This window comes from Ursus americanus, chromosome 12, assembly GCF_024610735.1.
Source record: "Ursus americanus isolate L20-20 chromosome 12, mUrsAme1.1.p, whole genome shotgun sequence".
NCBI lineage: Eukaryota > Metazoa > Chordata > Mammalia > Carnivora > Ursidae > Ursus > Ursus americanus.
This window is the reverse complement of record NC_142138.1, coordinates 57,471,475-57,496,313: the sequence shown is the minus strand read 5'-3', so window position 1 is coordinate 57,496,313 and position 24,839 is coordinate 57,471,475. Positions and strand designations below refer to the sequence as shown.

The 24,839-nt window shown below is 45.7% G+C and overlaps 1 protein-coding gene across 4 annotated transcripts in view; it reads right to left on the bottom strand.

Annotated features, from left to right (window-relative positions):
• ELAPOR1 (endosome-lysosome associated apoptosis and autophagy regulator 1) overlaps positions 1-24,839 on the bottom strand; it is a 65,170-nt gene that overhangs the window by 30,918 nt on the left and 9,413 nt on the right. For all 4 annotated transcript variants that reach the window (XM_087866149.1, XM_087866150.1, XM_045801600.2 and 1 more), the window contains exon 2: positions 2,021-2,141. In XM_087866149.1, the coding sequence (XP_087722275.1) occupies positions 2,021-2,141 (121 nt within the window). The remainder of the gene's footprint in view (positions 1-2,020; positions 2,142-24,839) is intronic.

Below are 24,839 nucleotides of genomic sequence, written 5' to 3'. Positions count from 1 at the left end.
TAAAAGGGGGAACAGAGGGTCGAGATCTAGGAGTTTGCCCCACGAAGATTTAGAACCACGGCACATCTTGTATGATTCCGTGTATATGCAATGGACAAAATAGGCAACTCCACAGAGACAGAAAGCAGATGTGCGGTGCCAGGGACTTGGGGGGAGGGAGCGTGGGAGAGACTGCTCGTGGATATGATGTTTCTTTTGGGGGTGATGAACATATTGTGAAGCTAATAGTGGTGGTACAACTGTATTATTCAAAAAACCACTAGACTTTACACTTTCAAGGGGTAAATTTTATGACATACAAATTATATCTCAATAAAGCTGTTATTTAAAAAAAAATGATTTAGGGCTGTGGGAACTCTGCCTTGCTGAGGGAATTTGGGCTTGTCCCTGACATTTCCTAAGCGAAAGCCTCGGCCATCCTGAGAGCTCTCCAGTAGAGGATACCATGGCCTCTCGGGCTGACCCCTCTGAACGGTGGCCAGGCCTTCAGCCATGAATTTCCCCCTTGAGTCTCTGGCCTCCGTCTCCTTTCTGGTTCCACAGCCACCACGCTGGTCCGGATTCGCACGCCTATTAGCTCAACCACTGCAGTGCCCTCCTATCTAGTTCCCTGTTTCCTATTTTTTGCTCATTCTGTGGTCAGAGGTATCTTTCTAAAACACTGATATGTACTATTATTCCTGTTATTTAAAAAATCATCAGACACCCCCGTTAGTTGTAGAATTAAGCTCTCAGCCCAGCATTCGAAGTCTTCCATAATGTTCCCTCAACCTAACTTTCCAGCTCGATCTCCCCCTACAGGCTTTTCTCCACCGCAGCCCCATCTGTCACCTTCCCTGTGTTGCCTCCGCCCCAGACCACGTGTTCTTCCCTGAATGTGTCTGGTGTTTTTCCACCTGCAAACTTTTTGCCCAAGTGGCTCCCCCAGCTCTTCCTGATCTCTAAGCATCCGTAACTTCCGTTCTTCTTCACCTCATATTAACACATCTTATTGATGTGTGCCTCCCACAAGGCTCTGAGCTCCTCCAGGGACGGTGGCTCAGTGACTGGGACAGACGTGGCAGGGGCTCCATAAAGGTTTGCTGAAAACATGAATGGATGCATGAATGTCTGCTTCCTCCAGACTGTAGGCACCTGGGGGCAGAGACTGTGCCTTACCTCTCTTCATGCTTCACAGCACGTGCACTTAGGAGGAGCTCAGCTGATGCTGAGGACGAGTTACCTGGTGCCAAAAGATGGCTCATTTGTTAGCATTAGTCACACCTCGGTCCTGCTCAGATCTTAGCAATATCCGCTCATTAATTTAACAGGCATTTATTTGCTCGCCGACTGAACTGGGCACTAGGCAAGTTTTTTTTAGAATTTAAACGTCTCCAATCTCCTTTCCAAATCTTCCAGTATTTCTTGACTCTAGTCCCTATTGTTATCCCTTTGCACTTCTAGAAAGAACAGTGGAGGGGAAATAGCCGCCAGCTGTGGAAAAGTTGGGACTACGGAGTCAGAGAGGTAGGGACAGAACGGCAGACAAGCCACCGCCTTCCCGATTGCACGGGCAGCTCCACGGCTGGGGAGCTCGTTCCCTGAAGCGATGCCCCGTGCATTTCAAAGATCTGTCTCTGCAGAAATTCATATTCTCTGGTTTCCTTTTCAAGAACAAAAGCAAATCACAGTCTTTGCTAATGACTGATTGTGGCTGGTGAGTGTAGATTGGAGAGATCTGCACAGGCACAAAAGCAAATGAAAGCAAACCGAAAAAAAAAAAGATCTGAGTGGCACACAGCTGGAGTTGCTCCTCCTTTATCCCCTGATGGGATTTCAATTAAAAGAAAAAGGAAAATAAAAGCAAAGTTAGATACCCAGTTTGCAGCCATGAAATAACATTCCTGCGCCAGCGCTCAAAGGGGTGGAGGGCTAACTGAAAGATCTGATTCCTTAAGTCAGAGGCACCACGGGGGAGGGCCTAGTTCAGATGGCAGGAGGCTTGGGGCAGAGGTCAAGGGCGAGAAGCAGGACTGCTTACAGCACTCAGTGCCCTTGACAGGGTCGGGGAGGCTGGTGCACAGGCCCGGGGTGTGCGGCACGGCGACCCTCCACCTGGATCCCGTGCTGTCACACGCGGTGTACTCGTAGTGGTACTCAGACTGCAGGGGAGACAACAGTGGGCAAGATGTGCGTTAGCTGTGATCAGACATGAACAGCTGTCCACCCACGCCCGCCCAGCATGATGGCTACCGACACTCGCCAACGCAGTAACATGCCACCCCCCCCCCCCATACCCTCCCTCTCCCCGGCAGGGAGCAAGGATCATGGTGGCCCAAATGCTTCTTAGGAAGCCTACAGGAGCTGCAATGACTTGGATCCTTCCTCTCCACCCCGCCATGGTCTAGTCCTTAGAATTCCTTTCTGTGTGGTGACTCTCTTGGCTGTTGTGTATAAGGAAGGACCTGATAGGCCAGAGGAAGGTGAGAAGGTAACTACAGAACGGCTAGAAACAGGTGCAGTTTTTCTTGTCCCCCACGGTGGAATTATGAGCAAGGTCTGGTCTGTGAAAAACGTGCAAACGATTGTCACTGAAGCTGTTATTTCCTTGTTCTTCATACTCCCTTCTGCCCAGAAAGACTCTAAATGCCCACCTTGCGTTTTAAGAAAACGTCATTATTTTCACCCAGGCAGCTCTCATCACCTGAACCTGTTCATGCCTAATCTCTCTGCGCCCTGGGAAACTCACAGTTCGGTCGCTTTCCTGAGCTAAGAATAACCTAAATAACTAAACAGCCAAATCGAGCATTACATAGAATAATAGTAACAACGAAAATAACAGAAAGCACTATGTGGGAGGAAAAAAGACCACAGTAAAGGCATCCCATACCCTTAAACATTTCTTCCTCTTTTAAATCTTACAATAAGCGACAGACCACAGGATCAATGTAACTTTGGCTTTGACAAGCATTTTATAAGCTGCCTTTACTTAAATCTATATTCAAGTGCTGAAGTACTTGGCACTATAGTATCCATAAGAAAAATAGATTTAACGTCCCCCTTCAACCCACCTAAAAGCATGATTGCATACCACGTGTAAATGCAAGGAGCGGAGACCAAAAATGAGACCGTTTTGAAGTTTGCTAATCTAAGAATGCATCAGAACCAAGAGGAGAAAACTTTACCTTTTGGAAGAGGTAAACACACTGGATCCCATCTGTTCTAAGATGCACAGTTCTTTCACATTTTAACATCTGTGAAATCACAACTGACGCAATGAGAAAGCGCTGTGTCATATTTTAACTGATAAAGCTTTTCCTCTCTTTGCAGTACGTAAAAAATGGTGGGTCTTAGAAGCAATGGCATCTCAGATTTGTGGAAAGAGGGTGAACGTGTCATTTCTCGAGCTGTAGTTTCAGAAACTTAAGAGGGTAAGAGAACAATTTTATTTCTCTCTATTATAAATATTTACCAGTTGTATATTTTATGCCCAGCCATTAGAGTTACCACGTGTTGTGTCCAGTAGGGCTCAAGATAGCAACACACAAACTCAGCATTTTCATCCCCAGGGAGAAGATGCAGAGAAGGGGAAAATTGGGGCGGCTGGGAGCCTAACTTTTGATGAGAATCTTTGGCTTTGGACTTAGATGTCAGTGTCACCTAGGAAAGAAAGAACAGTAGAATGGCAATCCTTTGGGCGCTGGGGCTACTGTCTCTCTGGGTCTCTTTCCCCCCATAATTCCAGTCTTTTCTTTATCTCCGAGGATGCTGAGATGAATAGGGCAACCCCACATATAGCAATTCCAGGCCTAAAAACGATACTCCCCAAAGGGTTTTCCTGCAAGAATGACGGTTAAAATCCACAGGGTATAAATTAAATGCAGAATTGAGTGAACCAGGCAGAAAGGATTCGATGTTCTGCCTGCGAGCATAATTACGCTGGTCATCTGCATAGTGATTTTACAGTTCCCGAACACGGTCTCGTTTGATCTTTAAATTCCCCATAAGGCAAGCAAAGCAGGAGCGTTTCCCTTGTAGTACCGATGAGAAAACATTCTCAACGAGGTGAAATGGCCTGTCCACGCTCACACAGCAGGTAAGTCACTGAGCTAGAACCCAGGCCCACCCAAAATCCGCCACCTTCATACGTCCAATCAAACACAAGCTCCCACTGGGCCAAATTTAACAGCCAAATCTAAAAATTAAATAAGACAGTGTTGGTTGTCTGCCAGCAGCCAGACTCGCTTCTGAGGCCTGAGAATTGGTGTTAAAATACCTAATCTGTTAGGGCAGATCATTTCCGTTCACTCGGACTGCATTTAGCTTTTTTGGAGACACTGGGGCCAAGTCCATTTCTTTTCGCTGCCTTTCATTTGGTGTCTCCTGAGTCCCACTTGGGTGGGAGGTTTGCTGGGAAAATGGTTGATTCCAAGCCTTAGAAAATTCCCCTTTCAAAATGTGCTAATTTGCTTCGTGTCACTTGGGGATATTTCCACCATCCAAGGTGGCTGGGTCTGCTGCAGCTGTTTCAAATCTGCACTACACTTCGAGATTTTGCCATTCAAGACGTGAGCTTAGACAGACAGTTAAATCAGAGACATTAACTGGCAGTGCTCCTCGACTATAGTCAGCGTTCTGTGAACATATCGAGTTTACCCAGTGATGTCTTTGAAAGCGTACGGTCTGCATAACACACAGATTGACAAAGGAGACACACAAATGTATTTGGTATGTATGTCCACACACAATTCCTGGCTCCTCCATGCACAGTGATAGGACACATATCCAAATCACAATTTTATTTTTATTTTTTTTAAGATTTATGTTTATTTATTGGGGGGGAGGGGCAGAAGGAGAGAGACAATCTCCAGCACACTCCCCGCCGAGCACGGAACCAGACCCAGGGCTTGATCCCACAACCCCGAGATCATGACTTGAACCGAAACCAAGAGGTGGGTGCTTAACCAACTGAGCCAGTCAGGTGCCACCCCTTGCCCCAAATCACAATTTTAAATGGGGCACAGTAGGCAGTGGCTTCAAGAAAAGAAGGGTGGGGTATGGAAATGAGGAGTGGGCACCTTAGTTTATCTGCCCTCTCCTACGTCATCCAGCCATATGGCATATTCCTCGGGAACATGAGAATGAAGAAGAAAAAAATCCCAAAGCTGGAATTTCCTTGGTCGAATACTGAGCTATCTGTTGGTAAATGAAAATTATGCCAAGTGAATTAAGCCGATCACAAAAGGACAAACACCGTATGATTCCACTTGGATGAGTACCCACACTGGTCAAATTCATAGAGAGAAGAAGTAGAATAGTGGTTGCTGGGGGCTGGGCCCCTGAGTAGAATTTTAGTTTCGCAAGATGGAAAAAGAGCTCTGTCAATGGATGGTAGTGATGGCTGCACATGTGAGTGGACTTAATGCCTGACCTGTACACTTAAAAATGGTCAAGATAATTTTATTTTAAAGATTTTTATTTATTTATTTGAGAGAGAGAGTGGGAGGGAGAGGGAGGGAGAATCTCAAGCAGACTCCATGTTCAGCGCAGAGCCCCGCACAGGACTCCATCCCACGACCCTGAGATCATGACCTGAGCCGAAACCAAGAGTCAGATGCTTAACCGACTGAGTCGCCCAGACGTCCCCAAATATGGTAAAGATAATTTTATGCTATGTGTATTTCACTACAATTTTTAAAAATTAAAAAAAGATTATGCTGCAGGAACCTGCCCAATCTCTGACTTATCCTATTAAGTACACGAGAGAGTAGAAGTCTATGATCTGATAGTCTAAATTTAAGAAATATCCCCAAAAGAAAAGTATATATATTGGCCAAATTAGAAAGACACCAAGAGGGAGGAGTGGAGGAAGGGGCGGAAGACCACAGACAGAGGGGACGTCATGACAAGCTCACTAGAAATGCCCACCCATGGCGGTCCCTTGGTGCTTATGTGCTTGCTACCAACAGCTGTTTGAAAGCATGGTGTTGTAGTTGTGCAAATAAATATTAAGTGCCAAAAATATTGTTTTTCAAACATTCTGCTCTTTTGGAATTAAAATGTTTAAACTCTGGAAATACTGTTAACTTGGAACATGTCGGGTCTTCCATATTCTAGAAAAATGGCATTCACTTGTTCCTCGTTCAACAAGTAGATCCTGAGGGCCTCTTCTGTGCGAAGTTCTGGTGAAGCAGTGGTGTCTGAGACAGTCACCGCTCTCAAGGAGTGTCTATGCGTACGTGGTGGGGAGTGTGCTGGCAGGGAGGAGACAGATCATAAACACTAATTTCTGGTCTTCTGCCATTCTCTATTACTAATTATCATCGCACGTTCTTGCTTGCCCCCACTTACTCCAGAGAAGGTTTTGATACCTGTTATGGACTGCATATTTGTGTCCCCCCCAAATTCATATGGTGAAGCCCTGATATGACAGTATTTGGAGTGAGGCCTTTGGGAGGTAATTAGGACATGAGGCTGGAGGCCCCATGAAGGGATTAGTGTCCTTATAAGAAGAGGAACAGAGTCTCATATAAGAGAGGATACAGTGAGAAGAAGGTTATCTGCAAAGGCAGAGTGCTCTCCCCAGACACTGGATCTGCCTACACCTTGATCTTGGACTTCCTAGCCTCCAGAACCATGGGTAAGAAATGTTTGCCTTTTAAGCTACCCCGTCTATAGTATTCTGTGATAGCTGCCCAAATGGACTAAGACCATGTCTAAAGACTCTGGCAAAGTCTATAACACGTCTCTGACTCCAACTTGACACTAACCATGGAAACCCACTGTTTCTTTTACAAGTCACGGTGGTTTGAAAGCCACGACAAGGCCAGACACCAAAAACGTTAACCTCACTACTTCGAGCTAACCTCTGCGAGAGCAGAGCCGAGTAGACAGAGACGGTTGGCCAGGAGTGTCAGAGGGAGAGGCACTGGGTGATTGGGTGGCTGGGAGGCCCATTGTTCCTCCGACCTTCTTCCTGCCAGGGCATTTCCCCAGTCCAGCTGGCCACAGATGCTGGCAACGGGTGGCCCAGACTGGCTGGAAAGTCCAAAGGCTGCTCCCCAAAAGGGACCTGCAGGGATTAACATGGTGAGCCCAGGGGCCAGAGCTGCAGAGGTCCCGGGAAGGAAGTGAGGGCTCAATGCGGTGTTAAAGCAAGCAGTCCAAGGGGCGCCTGGGTGGCTCAGTTGGTTAACTGTCTGCCTTTGGCTCAGGTCATGATCTCAGGACCCTGGGACGGAGTCCCACATCGGGCTCCTTGCTCAGTGGGGAGCCTGATTCTCCCTCTGCAGACCGTTCCCCCTTCTTGTGCTCTCTCTCTCTCTCCCTGACAAATACATTTTTTAAAAAATCTTAAAAAAAAGATAAAGCAAGCAGTCTGAGAGATTGACTCTTCTGGGCCTCAGTCTTCGCATTTGTAAACTGAGAAGGTTGAATTTAGGCCATTTTTAGGATTCCTTCCACTTCTGATACCTAATCCTTTTATGGCCGGAACCCGCACAGTAATTTGCTCTCTCTTCCACCTTTGCCCCCTGCTCCCTTCAAAATGGCACTGCTCAGTGTTTAAAATAATACCAAAGTAATCCGTGTTCAATGCAGAAAAGGTGAAAATACAGGCTACAATTAAAATGACAGTAAAAATCGACCGCAAGCCCAGCAAGCAGAGATCACTACTTTAAACGTACGATTGCATTTCTTTCCAGAGTCCTTTTCTATACGTGCGCATGCATTTCTAAGAACAAAATGAAGATCGTACAGTTTGGAGTTTTGTACTCTGACTTTCTTTCTTTCTTTCTTTCTTTTTTTTTTTTTTTACAATTTTGGTCACAAGCACTTTCCCTTGTCTTTAATGGCTGTACCACAGTTCCTTTAACACTGAGTTTTGTCCAACTTTTTCCTTATTTTAAATAGCACTACTATGAAGCCTTCTGTGTATCTCTCATTATTTGATTTGGATACAGTCCCAGAAGTGGAGTTTACTAGGGTAAAGAGTATGAGTTTCTTTAAGGTTCTTGATCAGGGAGGGAGATTTCTAAGCAAAAACAGACATCTCTAAGTCCTCTTTTTGTTTTTTGTTTTTAACTTTTTATTGTCGTAAATGTCAAATATTTACTTTTTAAAAACAGAATATAATGACCCCCATCTCCCAGTTTCGACACTTAATTTCTGCCATCCATGTTCATCTACCTGTGCCCACTCCCCTTTCACTTCCACCTACTCCTCCCTCTGGAAGTTGTGGCTATTTTTTTTATTTTTCGGTAAAATTTATATACATTGGAATGCACAAATCTTCACTGTTCGATTTGGATGAATGGCTCCACTCGAGTAAAACACTGACGGGGTGGGCGAAGGATCACGGCCAGCAACGATGGTGGGGGGGAGAAGGGGATACCTCTCCTGCCACAGGCAGGATAGACAGAGCCACACAGGGGGTCTCGCATCCTAAATCTGAGTCTCACCAAGTCACTGTTGCACAACCACAACCCCCCAAGGAAGCAGGAGGTAAACACGACTTGGGTTTGTCTTGGCTGGGACAGGGCTTGCGTCAAGAAACAGGTTCTTAAGTAAACCCGGATTTTGACTACAGGCCTTGGGGTCTGGGGGAGGCCGCCTCCTGCTCTTCCCCCAACTGCAGCCTCAGCCCCTTCTCTCACCATCCCTGAAAAGCAGATCTTCTGGAGAGAATCTCGGGTGGGGAGGGGGGGTAGGCCAGGCAGGCGCCCTAAGCTTGATACAGCGGGATCAACAGGTATTTGTTGACTCAGTGGCAAATGCTTCTTTGCTCGGAAAGCACCTGACTCAGATGCAGCAGATCCCATTAAACAATCCTGACTATCAAGGAGGCACTGACCTTTGCTGGGAGGGGCAGCATACAGAATATGGAAAACCACAGAGAAATACCAGAATTTGAACATCAGTGTCCCAAATGAGACTTTCTCTTAGGCCCACCCCTAGCGGGATGAACTCGTGTTCTTTGTTCTTTTTGCTTTGAAGTGCCCTCATTCCCGTATTGGGTGAATGGTCTGGCTGAGGCTCCGGGGCACCGTGACCTCAGTTTCCCATTGTGAACACAGGATCTTTCCTGTTGTTTTCTAGCCTGTCAGCCTGGGGAGGGCAGCAGGACTTCTCCCTTTCTCCCTCCCTCCTCCTCACCCTCAAGAGGACTGCTAACTCAGGAGCAGTGCGTCCTGGGCCCTAGGACCTAGACATACCACCTCCAGACCTCTGGTCCCCACATCTGTCTGATCATCATGACTGCCTGGAGATCATGTTAAAAACACAGATTCCTGGGCTCCATCCCCAGGATTCTGATTCTGATTTTCGTCTAGATCTTTTCCCCTCCCTCCTTCAAAGCTCACTCTTCTATGCCTCAAGAGTTAAGTATTTGTCCCATTTGGAAGCAAATCAGGTAAACAAATGGCCCACAAGACAGAGATCCTTAATCTACGGCCCAGGGACCACTTCCCCAATACAACGAGATGCAGAATTGCAGGTAGGTGCATTTTCCTGGGCAGAAAGTGTATAGATTTCATCAGATACTTAAAGGAGTCTGTGATCCGCCACCCCTCCCCCAACAGAAAACCATGAAAATCTGTCAAAAATTAGTAATTTTAAAATAGCTTACTATTTTGCCGAACAAAGGCTATTCACTTTTTAACATGGGGCTGAAATGCTTTAAGTCAAGGATTTTCAAATTGTGGTCCAGAGTCTAGGGGTTTAGAAAGCCCCTTTGGAGGAGAGTGAGGATTCCCCCACTTCAACGAAGCAATGGTGGTTTTTTTCTTCCTAAAATCTCTTTTACATATTTATTCTTCTCCGTGAAGATTTTGTTTTAACCAAAATTTCACACCCCAGAAAAGTTCAACACCCCAGACTCTGCCTGAAGGAGCAAATGGCTCAAGGTGGAATTGCAGGCACAGAGGCAGACTCAGAGTCAAGGATGTCTTTGTGGCCTTCCTTTAATCACGCTCCTAGTCAGGTGTTTCCTCTCCTTGCAATGACACAGCCTCTCCCCCAGAACAGGCACCAGACCCAGCAGCAGCCAAAGCAAACAGACCCCGGGCAGGCTGGCCCCTGCTGCCTGTCCTCAATCTGTGTGCTGTTGCCTAGCAACACGGTGCTGGAAGCCCCGGGGTTCCCAGTCTGAAGGAGGATGGGGGAGCCCTGGCCTTACGCTACTCCTTCTTTCAGCATTTTTATTCTACTCTGGGTTATCAGCTTGCATTTTGGTCAAAAACAGCAGGGACGGTGCTCGGTCACCCCGGCAGGACCTGCCCTGCTGGTCTGGCCATGGACGCATTGGACAAAACTAGATACTGGGTCTCTACCTGAGGCTGGGGCAGTTTGTGCCACCATGCTCTGAGCCAGGCGGGACCCTGACCCTGCTGTCCAACCTGTCTGGAACCTGAGCTGCCTGTCCATTTTGGGCACAGCCTTGGCCTGGGGGCTCCTGGGAGACACTGACAGGGTAACAGGGAGACAGAATTGGTGTGGTGATGACAGCCACCATAACTGAGCACCTATGAGCACCCCCTGCGGCGGGCTCTGGGCTGGTCACTTGACGTGCGTCTTCCCTCTTAGCCGCCACCAACGCCCCTGATACTGTCCCTGCTGCTGAGGCCTCCCTATTTACAACTGCAATCCAGTCCCCTCCACCCCACTGATCCTCAAATCCCGAGCGCCTGCTTTTTTCCATAATTAACCACCTTCCAACACACTTTATAACTTAGTCATTACGTTTATTGTCCATTTCTGCCCCTGCCCTCAATCCAGATCGGATGCAAACTCCATAAGAAGGAGGCAGCTTGGTTTTTGTTCACTGATGGAGCCCAAGTGCCCCGAACAGTGTCTGACACATAGTAGCTTTCAGTTTTAAGTATTCGCTGAATGACTGCATGGTGGGGAAAGGGTAGATTCTAGAGAGGTTCTGGAGCTGTGCAAGGCGCTCTTGATTAGAGCCCAAAGATCCAGACTCTCACCTTGTCCTGCCACCCCAAACTGCACAACCGGGGACCAGTTGTTAAATCTCTCTGTGCCCGTAAAACAGGGAAGACAACACCCTACTAAGATGATTTTTTAAATTAACTAATTATCATTATTATTATTATTTTAAGTAGGCTCCACTCTGGGCCCAAATCCACAACCCTGAGATCAAGACCTGAACTGAGATCAACAGTCAGTCACTCAGCTAACTGAGCCACCTGGGCGCCCCACATTTTATTTTATTTATTTGTTTGTCTGTTTATAAGATGATTAAATAGATCCCACCCACCCAAACTGAGTAACATCAAATTCTCGGGACAGTTAGATTATGTTCGGGAAAGCTCTTTGTAAACTGGCTGACAAAAGAAAAAAGAAAACAAAGCCAGCTAATGCTATGACCCTGTCTGGAGATACCTCATGGAGGGGGCATCCAGACTCTTTCCTCCTCTTTCTGGCAATGGGGCCACGAAGAGGGAGATATTTGTGGTCTAACAGCAATGAGGACAGCAGCAGTTAGACCCCCCGCCCCTTGGTTCCCCTTGCTGTTTACCGCCTGCCCAGACTCACCCTCTGATCCTAGTCTGTTCATACGTATGAAATAACATCTGTCCTTTTTCCACTTTTTCTCCCCCAGCAACTCCCCCCACCCCCAAGCTAATCTCTCCAAGAGTAAGGCTGGTCGCTGACATTTAGACACTTGCTACCTGCAGCCAGCCTGTCAGGTGAAGAGAGCTTTTCCATACTGCTTGTAAATATCCCTAGGATTGAAATGGCTTTGTCGCCAGGAAACAAAATGTCCCTTTATAAATTTCAATCCCTTTCTGATAGGTGAGAGTTTGGTACACACATCTGTCGACAAGGCAGGGCTTTACGAGATTATATTTCAAAGATGTGCTTTTCTTGGTTTTTTAATGAGATCAAAATGTTCCGTTAAATTTTTTCACCTGAGCTTTTAATCATGCATGAAAGAAACAGGGCAATAGGTACTGGCCTATGTAAAACTCTCCAAGGACAGCTTAGTGTTCAGATGTGTTAGCTGTTTATGATGGAGAATTTGAACCTGGAGGACAGACTTCCAGCCTGGAGGGCCAGGTCCACAGACAGGGCTTCTCTAACGTCAGCGGAGTGAACATACCTGAATGGCTGCAACACCAGAATAATACTGTCTCTCAAACTGGGGGTTAAGAGTCCTCAGCAGTCACTCTCCATCTTCCCCTCCCCCAGCCCCTGGCACCCACCTGTCTACTTTGTGTGTGTGCGGATTTACCATTCCTGACATTTCACATAAACGGAATGATACGATAGGTGGCCCTCTGCAGTTTTGGGGTTTGGGGTTTTTTGTTTTTTTTTTTTTTGGTTTTATCTAAGCAATCTCTACATCCGGTGTGGGCCTTGAAGTCATGACCCCGAGATCAAGAGCCTCATGCCCTACCGACAGAGCCAACCAGGCGCCCCAATAGGTCGTTTTTTGTATCCGCGTAGTATTTTCAGGTTCAGCCATGCGGTAGCATGTACTAGTACTTAATTCCTTTATATGGCCCAATAACGTTCCATTGTATGGATATACCACATTTTATTTACCCATTCATCTCTTGGACATTTGGGATGTTTCCACTTTTTGGCTATTGTGAATAATGCTGCTATGAACATTCATGTACAAGCTTTTTGCGTGAACGTCTGTTTTTAGTTCTCTTGGCAAGAGACTTAGGAGTGGAATTGCTCGGTCCTATAGTAACTCTATGTTTGACTTCTCAAAGAACTGCCCGACCGCCTCCCACAGGGGCTGCACCATTTTCTATTCCCGGCAGCATGAAGATTTCAATTACTCCACATCCTCGTCAACACTTGCTTCTTATCTGTCTTAACAGCCCCACTAGCATTCCGCTTTATCTCTTAAACGTATCCAGCGCTACTCCCGGACAGAAGCCTTCCTCTCCATTAGGACTGCGTCTGGCTGCGGGCTACGTTCACTTGCTCACGCAGGAGCCCCCCTCGGCTGGTTGTGCTCATCGGTTCCCAACCCCGTGCTCAGTGACACTGATAGCTTGACACCGACTCTAATGGGACCATTTATACCCTGGAAATCACCAAACATGATAAACCTGGGTTTCCCTTCGCCTCTGAAGAGCAAGTTGTTAAACACTGACCAGCACACCGCTAACAGTATCCGTGCAGCCCTAACGCCGTAGCGTTCTTTGCTTTGCTCTTTTCCTCTGCCTGTAAGTCCATCCTTCTATGTTTGTGTTTTCTAGTTCAACTAAATTAGCCTTTCCTAAAGCTCAGTTCAAATCTCTTCCACAAAGCCGTTTCCCAAGTTTCAACTGTCTTCATGGACCGGTGATTCCAAGTTGATACCTTGAGCTCAGCCCTTAGCCCGGAGCTCCTGGTCCTTATCTTTAACTGCCTGCGAGGGTATTCCTCAGGCACATCAGATCCAACATTTAAAAGTTGTTCTCGGGGCGCCTGGGTGGCGTAGTCGTTAAGCGTCTGCCTTCGGCTCAGGGCGTGATCCCGGCGTTCTGGGATCGAGCCCCACATCAGGCTCCTCCGCTAGGGGCCTGCTTCTTCCTCTCCCACTCCCCCTGCTTGTGTTCCCTCTCTCGCTGGCTGCCTCTCTCTGTCAAATTAATAAATAAAATCTTAAAAAAAAAAATAAAGTCGTTCTCAACTCCTCTCCACCACTGGTGTTCCATACCTAACTGAATGATGCCATCTTCCACCTGTGGTGGCAGCACTGGTCTTCAGGGTTTCTGGAATAATACTTGTTTTTCATTAATTTTATCTGCTAACAATTTATATTAGAATGATAATGATGCTTCTATTTTTATAAATGTACATTTTACTTGATGTGTTATAGAAAGTGCATTTGAAATGCTTAAGTATTTAGTTTTACTTATTTCTTTAAAATATTTAATACATTCCAAACACTTGAAAAAATAAAATACCAGTCTTGGCATTGTCTTTTTCCTCTGATATTGACACTGCTACATTCAGCCCCTGCTCAAGCCAGGAGGGGTGTTTTCTACCTTCACAAGATCTCTCGAGTCAGTCCACCTCTCTCCATCCACGCTGCTACCAAGGACATCAAAACACGATTACTTTTTGCCTCAGGGAGCCTCCTCACTGGTCTCCCAGGCTTTGCTCCGTCCTTTCCTCCAAGCCACTCTCCAGGCCACAGCCGGAGGGACCCACCTGGGCTGCAGAACGGAATGTAGCCCTGCCCCACCGTTGCCCTCAGAGTAAACACTAGACCCCCTGCAAGGTCCACTTGACCCTCCAGCCCCTGCTTACTTCTACCCTCTCTCTCTCTATTCCGGCCCTACGCCCTTGCCGTAATACTTTGAGATGTTTTCCTGCTTTACCTCAGAGTAATTCAGTTAAAAATATTGACAGCAGATAGGGTAAGGAGATACAGATATGATCAAGGAGGTCCCGGCATATATGGGCACCAGCATAATTTTCATTTTATGGGACAAGAAGGGGAGACTCTGTTCCATGCTACCCTCCTAGCTTCTGGTGAGGGCCAGCAATCCCGGGGTTTCCTTGCTCTGCGGCAGCATAACCCCAGTCCTCACGTGGCATTTTCCCTGTGTGTGTGTCTGTGTCCGAATCTCCTCTTTTTGTAAGGACACCAGTCATGTAGGAATAGGGCCCACCCTGAGACCTCATCTTAACTTGACTGCAATCTGCAGAGATCCTATTTCCAAATAAGGTCACATTCTGAAGTGCTGGAGGAGACAGTGGGCACTCTAAGGTACGTATGAATTTTTGGAGGACACATTAAACTGGTAACGGTGCCCATACCTCAGATTTTCTTTTTTTTTTTTTTTTAACTTTTTTTTGAATGAGAGAGAGAATGCGAGCAGGGAAAGGGGCAAAAGGAGAGGGAGAGAGAGAATCTTCAGCAGGCTCCATGCTTAGCACAGAGCCTGATGCAGGGCTTATTCTCAGGACCCTGAGACTGTGACATGAGCCAAAATCGGGAATCGGATGCTTAACCGACTAAGCCACCCAGGCACCACTTTACCTCAAATTTTCTTTCTTTTTTTTTTAAGTTCGATGATTCATTAGTTGCGTATAACACCCAGTGCACCATGCAATACGTGCCCTCGCCACCACCCATCACCAGTCTATCCCATTCCCCTACCCCCCTCCCCTCTGAAGCCCGCAGTTTGTTTCTCATAGTCCATAGTCTCTCATGCTTCATTCCCCCTTCTGATTACCCCCCTTTCTTCTCCTACCGATCTTCCTAGTTCTTATGTTCCATAGATGAGAGAAACCATATGATATTTGTCTTTCTCTGCTTGACTTATTTCACTTAGCATTATCTCCTCCAGTGCCGTCCATGTTGCAGCAAATGTTGAGAACTCGTTCTTTCTGATAGCTGAGTAATAATCCATTGTATATATGGACCACAACTTCTTAATCCAGTCATCTGTTGAAGGGCATCTCGGCTCCTTCCACTATTTAGCTATTGTGGACAATGCTGCTATGAACATTGGGGTGCATATGGCCCTTCTCTTAACTACGTCTGTATCTTTCAAAGCTATCCCGACTTTCAATGCTATCCTGATCAAAATACCAATGACATTTTTCAAAGAACTGGAACAAATAGCCCTTAAATTTGTATGGAACCAGAAAAGGCCCCGAATCGCCAAGGAATTGTTGAAAAGGAAAAACAAAGCTGGGGGCATCACAATGCCGGATTTCGAGCTGTACTACAAAGCTGTGATCACAAAGACAGCATGGTACTGGCTCAAAAACAGACACAAAGACCAATGGAACAGAACAGAGAACCCAGAAATGGACCCTCGGCTCTTTGGGCAACTAATTTTTGACAAAGCAGGAAAAAACATCCAGTGGAAAAAAGACAGTCTCTTCAATAAATGGTGCTGGGAAAATTGGACAGCTACATGGGAAAGAATGAAACTTGACCACTCTCTCACACCATACCTCAAATTTTCTATCTAGACAAAGAAGAATCATAGCTCTAGGTCCCATGCTGTAAAGTTTGAGAATGACTTTTTGGACACCCCCCGTACCCTTCTCCAAAAAAACCAAAAAACTGAAAGCAGAATCATGTTACCTTCTATGAAGGAAATTTATTAGGCATCTCTCAGGGTCCTCGACCTTTGCAAGTTTTGTCTTTCCATGTCATGTCCCCGCCGCCCAACTTAGAACATGGTACGGCAACACTCATACAACAAATACGTGTTGGATCAGTGAACTGCGGGGTAGATATTATTTACCCCATTCTAAGAACGAAGAAATTAGCTCAGAGATGCTCAGGCACATGCCCCAAAGTCACGTGGCTGGTAAGTAAGTGGCAGGTTTGGGACTCAAGGCCAAACCCACCTGTCTTCAAAGTTTATATCCTTTCCATTACGTTTAAACCATTGGTTCTCAAAGCCCAATAAGTTTGCGTTAGAAATTTTCTAACGTTAGAAGAGGCAAATTCTTAGGGCTCTTCACTGACCTGCTAACTCAGAACCTCTAGGGTGGGGCCATCCATCTGGGTTGTAGGAAGCCCTTCCCATGCCACTGGTACCAGCCGCAGTTGGGAGACCCTGCACTAAACCAGGAAGCTGGCTGGGACAAGTCGAGTGTGGGAGCGGACTGAGAGATTGACCTTTTTTTTTTTTTTCTTTGAGTCGCCTGTGCAGTTGCTGGATTTCCAGAAACCTTGCCTTCCAATTCCAACCACTATTTTTTACGCTGAAAAATTACATTACCCCAGTACTTTTAAAAAGGAGGGAGGAGAGACAGCGCCCAGAGGTAATTACTTAAATCCAAACCCTTTCTTCCTGTTTCTTTCCTCTGCTGGAAATGATGGGACATCCCCGGGGAAGCTCTGATAACACACCTCCAAGGACTTTCCACCTGGAAAGGAGAACCGATGGTCCTCTCCGGGATGAGGTGGGCAAGATGCTTTGAAAGTTGTCAGAGGGCTTCCAAGTAAGGATAAAGGTGGAACCGACTAGCTCTGCAGAACTGCATCTACACACTCATGAAGACCAGACCAGAGCAGCGGACGCAGCAGCCAACTGAACAGATACCTGCTTCTTATCCAGAAACCCAGGAGGCCATCATAGACGCCACCTGTTCATGGGACAGCAGGCCAGGGCTCAGTAACCCTTTGCAAGGATGACCTGATTCTTAAAGGAAGTCACTTTTCTTTCTGAGGGTCTCGGTGTCAGTCAAGGGTGGCAGCCAGATGATGCCAGCCCTGGGGGAGAGGCCCAGAGCCGTGGGACATGGAGACGACCTGTGTGAGGCCCAAACCAGAGTTCCACCGCCGGGCTCTGCCTGGAGGAGGCTCTGAGGCTTTGTAGCAGAAAATCTGCAAACACCTGAAGCTAAAGCAAGAGGAGGGAAGGGGGCCGTGACCCGCCTACAAAGTTTTCCTTTGGGAAACTGTAATATTGTCCATTGCAAGAAAAAGAGGTAGGGCTGGGGGGGCGAAGGGGAGCAGGAAGAAAGAACAGGGTCCAAAGTAGAATGCTCAACTTCAAGCCCTTTGCCTGAGTTCAGTTTTTCGGATGGCTTCTGCTACAAGGTAGAAAATGAAAGCCTTCTTTATGCAGTACTAAAATTGGTATCAGGGTTCCTCTGCCCCCTCCCACATCCCCCCACCCACGGCCAGGCACTTGACAGCAGCCACTGCATACAGCAAGCTTGAAAGTTTCCCCCACGACCAGCCTGGGGCACCATCGCTGAGAACTCGGTTCACATCAGCACCTCTTGCTTTGCCAAAGCAGAAGTGGCTTGGGTCCAAGAGTGAAATTTGGTGGAAGAAATTAGAGCAGGATGCCATTCTCCCTAATTTTCAGGAAGTCCTCAGATGATCCTTCTGCTTTTTAGCAGTTGCAGGAGAAATCAGGACACATCTCCTACTTCTTTATTTTTATACTCACTGATCAACAAGCCATCTTCCTTTTTTCCTCCCACTCCGAGCAGTACCAACCTCCATAATGTTTAACAGACAGTAATTAAACACCATATCCCTTGCTATTTCGATTGGAGACCAAAGGAAATTACCCTGGCTTTAAGAGAAGCTATATTCCATTCCATTCCATATATATATATATATATATATATATATATATATATATATATATATATATATATATATATGACAAGTAATAATCACTGGCCTCATAACAGTCTCCATAGATACTGGGAGATAATATCCTCAGATACTATAGAGTTTCAGTAATTAAATTAGCTAATCAGTGAATCTCTCTGCAATGGTCTTCCTCTGATGTTCCCATTCTCATGCCACAGCTTGCCCATCAGTACATTGTTCTGTTGCATCTGCCTGCTAAATAAGCTTCTCGTGTGTTTTCTTAATGGGTTCTGACCACTTCATGTCCTATAATGTTTTCATTTTTTACCTTGGCCACCAGGGAGCTCAGGGTCAAGTTTCCAGTCCATTCACTTATATAGTATTCATATATTCACTTAGTTATTCTTTCTATATTTGTCATTCTAAAGTGTATTTTTTCCTGTCATAATCTTCATCTTATATTTGGATTTTACTATTTTGATGGAATATTTCCTGAAGACTAAAGTCTTTATAGATAGAGGCACTATTAATTAAATAAATAATTAAATAATACTATTCATGGTTTGATTCCCTTCCTCTCCTACCTCATTTCTCATCATGTTCTCCTTTCCTCCTTTTCTGCTCCTCACAATACACTGGCCATCTTTCAGTCCTTTGTACTCACTTCAGGGCCTTTGCCTGTGCTGATTCCTACCCCCATGACTTATTATTTCTGGACATCCTTCAGATCCCAAGTGGATTACGGCTACCCTAAGAGTTCCCTGAACTTCCTGCTTAAGTCAAATCCCCTAATATGTGTACCTTCCTTTTGTAGCACTTGTCAGAGCTGTAATTTTATCTCTGTGATGGTTTCACATATGTATGTATATATCCCACTAGATTATAAACAATGCCCGGCACGTAATGGGTCTGCAATAAAGTTTGTTGAATGAATGAATGGGTGAATGAATGAGTGAATGAATGAGTTCATAAATACAGATACACTGGTTTCTCTGGTCCAACTTTTTTTCTATTCTCCAAAACACGTATCTAAGCATTCACTACTCTCCAGAAAAAACTTCTCCTGCGTATTCATAATCAAGTTCAATCTTTCTCCCTAACACTATCAATTCTATAAGGGCCTCCAAGACTTGCCTCAATCCACCTGCCCATTCCCTCTCTTTCCCCTTCCATGAAAACCACCCTGGACTACCTAAAATTGCCCCATACATAGCTCTGCACGTTCTCATCTCCTGGTCTAGAATGTCCCTCCCCAGTGTCCTGTCCAGCATCTACTCTACCCTGGGAGGTGGCTAAGCCTAGGATGCCACCCTAGGCCCTCAGATGCCACCTACCCCTAAAGCCTTCTCTGATTGCTGCAGTTTCCCTCTTAGAGCGCAAACCCAAAGCCTTTTGTTTATATTCACTTTTATCTCTCATATAAGTGCATCATATTTATGACACATTCCCTTTCCCACTGGACTGTAAACTTTTTCAAGGCAAGCACTGGGCCAATCCATTCCAAATCCCCAGCTGCAAGCACAGTGTCTGGCACACCATGAGAACCTAAAATGATTGTTGTATTAATAATAACAATAGTAACAACATGGAGAGGTAGGAACATCGAATTTCTGAAACTAGTCCAGCAGCTGAAGGAATGGATGATTTCATGATATGCTGTGATGTAGTGGTTTTAAAATATGCCCACAAAATCTTGGATGTTCCTCCAAGAGGAAGAGAGAGCTTAATCCTCCGTGGGCTGGACTCAGCGACTCGCTTCTAACAAACAGAAAGCATATGGCGAAAGCAATTGTGTGACTTTTGAGATTAGGTCGGCAAAGGGACTATGGCTTCCTCCTTGCTCTGTCTCTGACGGTCTGCTCTGGAGGAAGCCGGCTGCCGTGTCATGAGGGCACTCAGGCAGTGCCACAGAGAGACCCAGGTGTGAGGAACTCGTCCCTGCTAACAGCCACATGAGCGGATCATCTTGGAAGCAGATCCCCAAGTTCCAAACGAGCTTCTGAGGACTGCAAGCCTGGCTGACCTCTTGACTGTACCTTCAGGAGGGACTCTGAGCCGGAATCAGCCAGCTCAGCCAGGCCCAAACTCCTGACCCACAGAAACTGAGATCATGAATGTTTGGGGTTTTTTAAACCACTCCGTTTTAGGGTAATTTCTTATAAAGCAGTAGAAAATAGATAACAATCGATAGCGTATGTGCTTATCCATTCAGAAACAGATTATTGTTTTTAATTCCTGTTGGACCAGAGGAGATTTCTGTCTCATTAATAGCTGATTTTACGAGGTTAATAACCCTGGTGTTAAAATATTCATACTCTCTTCCCCTGCCTGATAGACCCTCCTACACCTTCAGTTCTTATCTAAATGTTGTCATTTCTCTAGGGGTGCCTGGGTGGCTCAGTCGGTTAAGCATCCTACTCTTGATTTTGGCTCGTCACGATCTCAGGGTAGTGGGGTGGGGCTCCCCACTGAGTGGGGAGTCTGCTTGAGATTCTCTCTCTCCCTCTCCCTCTGCTCTCCCCCCATGTGGGCACTCTCGCTTTCTAAAACAAATAAATACATCTTTAAAACTAAATAAATAAATGTTAGCACTCCACTAAAGCCCTGCTTGACTTTCTCACATCTTTTGCGAAGCTCTCTTAAGCCCTCAGCCTGTACTGAAATAACTTTTCTCTGTTCGTTTGCACTTTGGTTCTTGATAACCATAATCACGTCGACTTACTGAGTACTTACTGTGCGCTGGTGTAGTGGCTGAATTGTGTCCCTCCAAAATTCATGTCCACCCAGAACCTCAGAAGGTATAACCTTATTTGGAAATCGGGTCTTTGCAGATGTAAGTAGTTAAGACAAGGTCACGCTGGAGTAGGGATGGGCCCTAAACTCAGTAACCGATGTCCTTATAAGAAGGCCATGTGACAACACAGAGACACGCCAGGAGAAGGCCATGTGACAAGGGAGCAGGGACTGAAGTGAGGCAGCTACAAATCAAGGGCCGCCAAGCACTGCTGGCAACCACCAGAAGCTGGGAAGAGAGAGGAAGATTCCTGCCTAGAGCCATCAGAGAGCGCACGGCACCACGACACCTTGAACTTGAACTTCTTGCCTCCAGAACTGAGAGAAAATACATTTCATTGTTTTAAGAGACCCAGCTCTAGCAAACAAACATGAGTCATACTGTGCCTATCTTCTTTCTCATTTCTACTTTCACAAAAACCCTTCAAATTAAGTATGATTAGCTCCTTTGATAAATGAGTGTGACAGCCAGTGAAGCTTCACCAAGGACGTGAAGCGGGTCTCCAGAGGCTGTGCTCTGCCCACTGCTCCTCCCCCTCTGGCCTCATCCTACGATCTGCTGGTTTCTGTTGGCAACTGCTTGTTCCTTGAAAGGCTGTATGTGCCATCACTATCGGTTTCACGTCCTACAATTCTCCCGTCGCTTTTTCAGTCCATGATGTTCAATAAAAACTTGGCATATGAATTATTTCAAATCTCGGAGGATTAAAAATATAAGAGAAAAAAAATAAGTATTGGGTAGAGAAAACTTGACAATGGCCCATGATCTCTAGAGGAAATCTGCCATTAATGTTTTCAAACTGTGAGTACTCTGATGATCCCTGTTCTCTGGGACCAGGTACCAATATGAACAGTATCTGTCACTATTCCCAAGAGGGGAAAAAACAGAAAGGGCCTAGGGTGGAGGAAATGAGTGTCAGAAACAATGGGGCCATCAGGAGACCAGTTATGTTGCTTCACAGTTACAAAGTTTAAAAAAGAATACTTTTTACCCCAATGGTAAAAAGCTCCATAAATAGTGAACCTCTCATTATCTGGGGTAAAAAGTATTTTTTTAAAAACATTTGTAATTGCTAAGCAATAAAACCCACTGGAGGGTAAGCACTCACTTTGCTATCTTAGGGAGCTGGTGAGGATGCCTTTGTCTGGATGGCCACTGAGATCTACCCTAACACCAGCTTTTGGTGAGGTCACAATTTTATATCTAAACGACACTCCCCAGAGGGAACCAACCTGTTGATCTCCTTGGTCCTCAGTTTCTGCAAGTATAAAATAGAGATTTTAATTGCGACGGGGTGATATCAATCATAGTCAAAAACAAAAACCTGAGATTTTTAAGTTATCTAAAAATCAAGAGGATGTCTTGTCTTTCAGAGAAGCCCCTGACAATATGTTGCATATTCCCAGAAGCATCGCCTCTCTCTGCCCCCACTCACTCACGTCCACTCCCTTTGGTTGCTCGTCATCTAACAGGCTAATTACATTAAAGACAATAAAGCACACTGGCCACGATCACACATTCTCCTGAGACGTCACCTGAATCTATCCTCATCCGAGAAAAACGAGCTGGTGCCTATAAAAATCAGGAGTAGTCTTTTGGATAATCCAGGACCAGAAACTCTATGTATTCTTTTAAAAATATGGCTTTCCCCCCCATAGTTCTTTATTTCCTTCTGACTTCCTGCTACCCTGTTTCTTACTCTGCATTTGGTCAAAGCCCCTTCCTTTCTTATACGGATGATTTATACAGCTCAGTATTTGCAAACGGAAGCTCTAGCACTCATCTTTTTTTTAAAAATGTTTTACAAGGAAAATAAGTTGACCCATTAACTCAAAATTTACGGAGCATCTGGTCTGTGTTTAGCACAGGGCTTGGCGCACCTGACTTTTCTGAAGTGCTGTCCTGAGCCAGCACCACCCTTATGAGAATCTGAACCACGTCAGATGAGCAGATAGAATTGATGCTTCCTTGATCTTTTCTCTTGGTGGCTTACTAGCCACTCTTTTATTTTCATATAGTTGAGGTCGGAGGGCCAAGTAATCAATTTTGAGCAGAAAATGAGCCAATTTCAGCTTCCTTTCTAATTCAGGAATAGCTTTCCTTGACTGTTGTGCACGGGGTAAGGGGACGGGTACTCAAGCAGCATGTGGGCTTATGACATTAAAGTCCAATTATTAGTAGTAGCTTTTGCATTTTATTTTGTATCATCAGGACTATGCCGATTCAGAAAATCACATCCTAGGCCTGTGAAAGTCAGCTTATTTATTTTCTTCACCCTGCAGAGTTCTGTGGGTCTTTTTTTTTGAATGCCTTTAATAACATGTGTCAAATCGAAGGAGAAGAATGGGTGATAACCTCACATTAGGGTTCTCAGACTTAAAAAGATTTTTGAAAAGCGCAGAGCTAAGAAGTATGAAAAGTATATTTTCTTTCGGCAGCTGTCAAGCACTAACTATAATTATCTTTTCCGTGCTTTATCTGGTATGACATAGAAGGAGAGCTGAAGAAGAAATGTGACAAACGGCGCAATTTTTATCACTTTACTAGAGGAATGATACAGACTGAGGAAGAGCTCTGAGTTGGACCGAATTATTTTCTGAAAATCTGGCAAAATTAGCCAGCAGGCCCATCTGCCCTGACTGGGAAAAGCTGGCAGCTTGATAAAGCCGGCAGGCTCTCCAGCCCAGCCCTCTGGGTCTCGGTGATTCCCGGGGGAGAATAAATTGGCGGCAGCCCTCACAGACCAGGCCTCCCCCCTCCATCTGACTGCAGATGGAGAACGCTAATGCTGTCTTTAAAAATCCCTGCCCCCAACCTGACACGCATCTATCGACATGCTCAACACTTGGACTCTTTTAACAACCACTACGTCTACTTTCAGGAATTTATCTGACGGATAGACTCAAACAAGTATGCCTCACTACACAGAGGATGCTCGCTGCGGCCCTGCCGCCATATAAACGGCTGGAACTGACCTAGTCATCAAATGTCTGTCCCTAGTAGATCACGGCACACGCGTAGCATGAATCACAATGTGGTTGTTAAAAATAATGTAGATCTATAGTAAAATACAGAACAGGACAAATATTCTGATCTGATTTGTACAGAAAGTGAAAAGAATAGACAGATGTGCTTTATAGGCGCAAACCATGTCAAGAATATATCAAAACGGAAGCTGACAGAGGTTAGCCTTTGGGGACTTGCAGGGAAGGGGGGGAGGAACTTTTACTTCTCAGCTTCTACCCTTTGCACAATTGGGACCGACATGCAGAAAATAGCACGGTGGTGAAGAGCCCAGCTGCCTGAATTCCTGCTCTCTTCCCAGCCAAGTAACCCTCTGGCAGGCTAATCTCTCTGTGGCAGGCACTGGGAATGTAGACATGATTAAAACGTACAAGAACACCAGCCCCAGCAGAGTTTACGTTCTAGTCAGAAAATATGGACAATTAAAACTAATGTGTGTGTATGCACACATATGTCTGTATGTAAAATACAGGCCAGAGGACAGGGAGTGCCGTGGAAGAGAGTGGAGCAGGCAAGAGGAGAGGGCTGGCGTGGAATGGAGGTGGGGTATTAACAGTACCTACCTCACAGAGCTCTTATCAGGACCAAATGGGTTCCTGCCCGTAGGTCATTTGGGGCACTCAATAAATGTGAGCTATTATCACGAGCATGCATTACCTTATGATGTAAAAATAAATAACAATTTTAAAACAAACCCATGCCCCCTGGGACTTTTGCTTAAGAGCTCATATCTTCCTTTAATAGTTCTAAAACTTCAGAACGGGGATATACATTTCTCAAAATTATGTTGTCCGGCAACACTGGCCTTCTCTCTGTCTCCTAAGCACAGACTCTCTCCTGCCCGCAAGCTTGTCCACTCCTCTTCACCGGCCAAACTTCTCCACAGCCTTCATCCAGCTCGCCGCTTAAACCCACTCCTCAGAGAGGCCGGCTCCCACCTTACCGATCTATAGATCTACGATCTGCGACTAGGTCTCCTTGTCACGTCCTTTG